The 6,720-nt window shown below is 29.0% G+C and overlaps 1 protein-coding gene across 1 annotated transcript; it reads right to left on the bottom strand.

The window, feature by feature from the left end:
* Positions 1 to 357: 357 nt before the first annotated feature.
* On the bottom strand, positions 358 to 6,246 carry LOC118062602 (uncharacterized). Its single transcript, XM_035076429.2, has 3 exons — positions 5,331 to 6,246; positions 4,866 to 5,031; positions 358 to 1,035 (listed from the first exon to the last, which is right to left on the bottom strand). The coding sequence occupies exons 1-3, from the start codon at positions 6,135 to 6,137 to the stop codon at positions 581 to 583; spliced, it is 1,428 nt and encodes a 475-aa protein (XP_034932320.1). The 5' UTR covers positions 6,138 to 6,246; the 3' UTR covers positions 358 to 580.
* Positions 6,247 to 6,720: the final 474 nt, after the last annotated feature.

The following is a 6,720-nucleotide window of genomic DNA, read 5'->3' as shown; positions in this document are numbered from 1 at the left end:
TTAAATAAAATAATTCATAAAATTAAGATTCATGCCTATACCCATAATTGATATCTCTACTCCACATCTAATTAAAATTAAAAATAATAAAATTACATCAGATTTTAATAAATTATTAAATTGGACCTTTTTTTTTATATAGGAGACCCTTGTTTATTATTCTATGTTATCTTTGAATAGCACTGTAGATGACGATATTTATATCTTTTGACAAATCCTATTGATATTAAAGGACTCTTTCGTAAAAAGGCACCATGAATATTTACTTTTATCCATGAGTATATCTTTAGTATTTCTGACATATATAATAAAATCAACTCTTTAAAATAAGAATATTCCTAAAGACTATAATGCTACAAGTTAAACTTGGTGGAGTCTTGAATAAAAAAAACTATATACATCATATGAGAAGGTATTTTCATTTTATAATAGTAAATGTGATGAATTAATACCAGAAGATACATAGATAAAAGAGAGCGTCCATCAGCTCAAGGGAGAGGAACAGCCATAAGAATCACTTAACGATAAGTAAAGAAAAACAGTCCTCTTTTAATAAGCTCGTAATTAAAACATTTCATTTCTAAACGTCGTCGCAGCCCTCCACAAGAACACTCTTCATGCAGTCAATGAACTCTTGCATTTGCTCCCTTGAATGCAGTGGTGATGGATACACGCAGACACAATCCAACCGTCCATATCTGATGGTGTCAAAGATTGCAATGGAAGGCCCTATGCCATGAGCAGAGGCACACCCCATGTAATCCTCCACACCGACCTCCCTCTGCAGGGCAGCATGGTCATCTACCACAGACTCTTCAAACACAGACACCAGAGCTGTTCTGAGAGAAGATGATGGCGTCAAGCCAGGATTATCAATGGCCTTACACATGAGGAAGTTGAGATCTGCCATGTCGGAGAAGTGCCTGTTGCAGTTCTTGTAGCTAGCAAACGCCGCGTACGTTTTCTGGGCAAGCTCCCATAACTTTTCTCCTCCTTTCACCACATGAGCATTCAGAATAGTAGAGTGATAAAATCCTGGCAGAAGGCAATGATTTGGTTAGTGTAACGAGGCAATGGCAGTAAGGCTAATGGCACTGAGAGCTAATATTGGTGGCATGCATTGGTCTCGTCTTCTGTCCATGCAGTGGCGCATGCTATCAGGCCACCAACGTGCTGGGCCAGGTAAGAATTAAATAAATACCCGGTTCAATTCCAGAGGGGTGTTTGGCAGTGCATTTATAAAGCACTTCTAAAAAAAATTAATTTTTTTTAAAATTAATATATTTTTAAATCATTTTAATATGTTAATCTTAAAAATAAATTTTATATATAAAAAAATATTATTAATATTTTTTTGAATGAAAAAACACTTTAAAAAATAACCATAACCACACTAACAAATATTTGTGATATTGCTGTCATCTTCTGCTACTATTAACATGCTTATTCTGATTTTTCGTTGAAAATATCCTTTTTATTTTTTATTTTTAAAATGTTTCTTAAAAATTTTTATTTTTATTTTATTTTTTATTTTAAATTAATATTTTTTTATTTTTTTATTTTAAATATTTTAATACGTTAATATTAAAATTAATTTTAAAAAAAATTATTTTAGTATATTTTTAAATAAATTTGTTTTTAAAAAAGCAATCATTTTCTACACTTTTACACTCTTGATAACTTTTACAATTTCTTTTGTTTTTTGACCACCATTTCATTTTAAAAAAGAGTTTAAATCCTTCCATTAATGTATAAAATAAATATTCTATTATAATTTATTTAAAGTGTTGTTTTGATACTAAAATAAATATTCAATTTAATAATAAGGACATTTATAGTCGTGAGATTATTTTTACGAGCTCACGGGTCCCATCATTTAAAAGCAACATCCATTTACTTACTTACTGCTCTCTGTCGTTTATTTTATTTATCACCACCATTATTATTTTTATCTGGTGGGATATGCTCTATCAAGGCACAAAACTCAACAATATTACACTGAAGTAAAGTGGTCTTATACAAAGAGAAAAATAGACTAGCCTAAATGCATAGAAAAACCATTTGAGCAAATCAACAAATAGAGACCTGCAAAATTAAGTAATAATAATATAACGGAATGCTTATTTAATATCATGATAATTCTATAAAAAATAAAAATAAAATAAATTATAAAAATTAATTTAAAATTAAAAAAATATTAAAGGATGAAATTGAAAAAATAAAAAATAAAACAAGAAGCAAAAAAATCAAAGTACCAAAAAATAGTTAGGCTTTGATTTTTTTTTTTATTAAGGGGCGGATCCACCCCTTTTTTCTTAGAAAAAAAATAGAGCATATAACATGATGTCTCCTCTACTCAGATTTCAACGATTAGATGATTGTTGGAAAATCAAGTTAGAAGTGCTTTACACATTTAAAAATTCATTTTTAACTGTTTTTCTACCCAAAAAATATTCATATATGCCTTAAAAAACCCAAAAATAATCCAATAACACTTAAATAAAATTATTTCATTGAATGAAACTTGTTTACATTAAAATTAATTATTTTATTAATCAAAATTGATATTAGCTAATAGTTTCTTTGTTTACCACCAAAATTTGATGATTACTTTCTTTCGCCTTAAACAAGTGATTGGAAAATAAAAGGTAATGTTTTGGGTCAAAAGTTAGCTTTTAAAAAATCAAAGGGGTTGAAGATGAGTTAATTGAAAAGCAAGAGGATCAAAGTTCATATTTTGAGTTAATTTCAAAATGACCATCTAGTTTCTTCATATTTTTCAATTTGGTCCCTTATCTTTTGATTTTTCTTTTGCTTAAAAATTAGAAGCAATTGGCTTTTAATTTTGCCACTAAGAATCCAATTGAGAAAAAAGAAATTAAGAGCTAAAATGAAAATTAAAAAAAAGACATTATTCAATTCCACAATATTGAAAATATAAGAAGATAAATTAAAAGAAAGAGAATATATAGCTCATCTCAAATTTACAATTATTTTTATTTTAGTTCTATAGTTCATTTTGTTTATTTTTTAGCTATAAAAAAATAACAAGATAGAGAGAAAATAATTGGTTATTACAATACCGACAAAAATAATAATTAAACTTGGTGTCAATAAATTATATTCAATAAAGAATTCAATGATAGTAGATTTGTCTTTAAAAACATCTAAAAAAATAAAGATTAAATTTCATTTTAATTTTTTTTATTCGATTAATTTTGAGGTTTCATAAATGATTTTGGAGTATCTTGATGTTAGTAAATAGTTTAAAAAAACTATTATGATATTTATTAGAAATCTTTTAATGATAATTGATTGAAAAATAAATTTTCAATATAAAAAACCCTAACTCATGATTTTTCAACTACTACAATGTACAATGGTAACCTGATTTTGAAAAAAATATTTACAAACCTACTTTCTTTCTTTAATTTTTAAATACATTGAAAAAAATTAATACAATCCACAGCACAATAATAAGTAAACTAGTAATATTTTATAAAATTTATCAGCACATCCGATTGTAACAACGGTAACAGTGGTAGATAGTACAACGGTGATGGAAATGGTTATTATATAATAAATAAAAATGATATAATGTTATTTTTAGAAAAAAAAATATTTCACTCCTATTCTTTGTTTTTTATATTTTTTTCATGAAAATAAATCTATATCTAATTTTTATCTTTATCTTTATTTTCTATAGTTACAATTCTTCAAACGGCAAGTATTGATTATTATATATATGGATGCCACGTCAATTGATTATTTATTGTAAGAAAATGAGAAATTCAAAAAACCTGATATCGTTTATGTCATTAATTTTAATATGGATTTTGGGAATGCTCAAGCTTTTCCATTTCAAATACACGCATTGAGAGCCAGCTAACTTAAAAACTTAATTGTAGGTTAAGAAATATTAATTTGAAAGTATCATTGCGATTATGTTTTTAAAATATTTTTTATTTATAAATATATTAAAAAATATTTTTAATATTAGCATATCAAAATAATTTAAAAATATCAAAAAAATATTAATTTAAAATAAAATAAATTTAATTTTTTTAAAAATATTTTTAAAACACAAAAACAAACAAGATCTAAATAATTAGTAACTATATAAAAAATATAAATATCTCCTAGAAAAATTTTATTTTTATTATTTATATAGAATCATTCAACTCCTATGCTTTACTCAATTCTTAAAAATTTGAAATGATCTTCTATGTAAATAAAATATATATAAAAAAAACCCAATAAATGTAGCGAGTGAATAGTGATATTAAATATTCTAAATTTTATAAATAATAAACTTTAATCATTTTAATATTTATTTAATAAATAAGAATATGTTTTCAGTCATGTCGGTCATTTCACACGGAATTGTTTTGTACTAGTTTGACATAGTTTAAAGCTTAGATCACTGGATTGTCTTGTTAGGTTATCTCGTGCGTCACCCAGCCAACCGACGGCTATTATTTTTGTTTAAAATAATACTATTTTAATTTTTTTTATAAAGATCTTAATTTTAATCTGACCAAGTTTATATATTGGATGAACTTATTAAATTATTTAAATTTGACAGGTCAATGTCAAAAACTGGTTAAAATAAAACTAAATTGACTCCTAAAATCGAACAACTATTAATAAATGTGCCACATATATAGCTAATTTTGTATGATCTTCTGTAAAATAAAAGAAAAGAAATCTAGCATTTGGGTGAAGTGCACTTAGCCAGTTGTTTTTTTCTATTCTTGTTTATTTATCAAAATATCACGGAGAAATTATATTAATTACATGTCTACATGGTGGCTAGACACATTCCAGCAAGCATGTGATGAACAGTGATCGGAAAGAGGGCTTACCAAAATGGTGATTAGAAAGAGGTGGATCAAGAACTGATCTGCAGTCAGTCAAGGTGGCGACTACGTACTTTCTTTGTTTATCCACACGACTCTTAGATTTCTGTGCAGCTATTAATCCCGCACTTGCCAAAGCCCCACACAGCTTAATCCCTCTTGATCTGCAGCCCTACAAAATTTAAGACAGCTTGCTTAATTTGTCTGTGATGAAAAAATGGAGATCTAGTTTCAGAATAGACGCTAGCAGATCTTCATAAACATAGATCCTAGTTTCAGAATAGACGCTAGCAGATCTTCATAAACATAGATCCTATGTATAGTAATAGTACGTTCATGTCTTCACTTACATGGGGTCCATACAGAAAATAAATAAATTAATCATATTGATTAGCATTTTTGTCTAAGAAGATTGTATACAAGGCAACAAACAATGGCGTATAATGTAAGAACGCAAGTCCTGGTACTTACAGCAATGATCTTCTCCGTGTCCTTTTGGTTCATCTGCAACCTTACCACCTGAGAAGATCTTGGTGACCTTGAATCCTTGAATTTCAGATTTGTTAGCCTTAGTGAATTCACCGAGTAACCAAGCATGTCAATCCCACGTTCCCACAAACCCTTCTTAGCCTTCTTATTAGGAACAAGATCCTCAATGCTCGGAGTAACCTCCACTTCGTTTGCTATTTCCTTCTGCAGAGCACCTTTCTCCTCTTCACTCACCAGCACCACCAGTTCCCGCAGCAAAGACACAGCCGTGGTTCGGTCACACGCCGAGGCATGGAGCCTAAGAACCAGTACCCACTTTGCGTTAGGGAGGGCATAGGTGGTAGCAAAAAACATATCTTGAGGGTCATTAATGGAAGATGGTGCCTTGCTATGGTTATACCATGAGTTTTGGTTAAGTTCATGCTCAAGGACCAGATGGAGGGGTGAGAGAGATTGGTTTTTTGGGTTCAATGGGTTTTCGAGGATTTTGAAAGTCGACGAGAGGTTGAATGCCTTCAGTTTAATGAAAGGAGTGGGAGATGTAATGAAGGAAAATGTGTTCGTGTTGCTGCCAGAATGGAGTCTTGACCTAAGGACTGGATGAGAATTTTGGAGTTTGTTGAGAGCATTCTCGAGAACCGAGTTTCGAGGGAGCTTAGATGCGAGGATGGCCAAGACGGCGATGCCAGTGCCACCAGGCACCGCCCGGCACCAGCTGTGCTCGGTGCCTCCCACTGCTCGGCCCTTGGGCTCAGCTGTTTCTGGACTGATCAACGTCTGGCTAGACATGTAAATAATGTAGGAGAAGAACAGCAGAAATATTTGCAGTGTTTCGTATTCAAAACTAGGCAAGGTATGATATGATGTGGTTCCAGTAGGAATTTATATAGAGGAAGCGATCGAGCACTTATGTTACATCAATTTTTAGATTATTTTAGTTTTTTTTTTTTATCAAAATAAATATTAACATTAATTTAGTTTTTTTTTCATATAAAAATAATAATAAAAAGTACATTCATTGCAATGCAAAACGGTGTTTAGCTACTCGTTCGGTTTCAAAAAGTAACTTGTTATATTATTTTATTTTTAATATTCAACTCAAAGATCAACCAAGTAAGCTTGGTAAATAATAGTTCTTTTTCCTAATAAAGTTGAAAGTATTGTCTGATACTTTGATTATATTTTCTTTATTTTAATTTAATATTTTTTTATATTTTCAAATTATTTTAATGTGCGGATATCAAAAATAAATTTTAAAAAATAAAAAAAATAAATTATTTTAGTATATTTCTGAGTAAAAAACACTTTAAAAAATAATCGTAACTTCACTCTTAAACAGACTAACAAAACAATTTTGTTATGAAAATAAACA

Source organism: Populus alba, chromosome 16, assembly GCF_005239225.2.
Source record: "Populus alba chromosome 16, ASM523922v2, whole genome shotgun sequence".
Classification (NCBI taxonomy): Eukaryota; Viridiplantae; Streptophyta; class Magnoliopsida; order Malpighiales; family Salicaceae; genus Populus; species Populus alba.
This window is presented reverse-complemented; position numbering and strand designations above follow the sequence as displayed.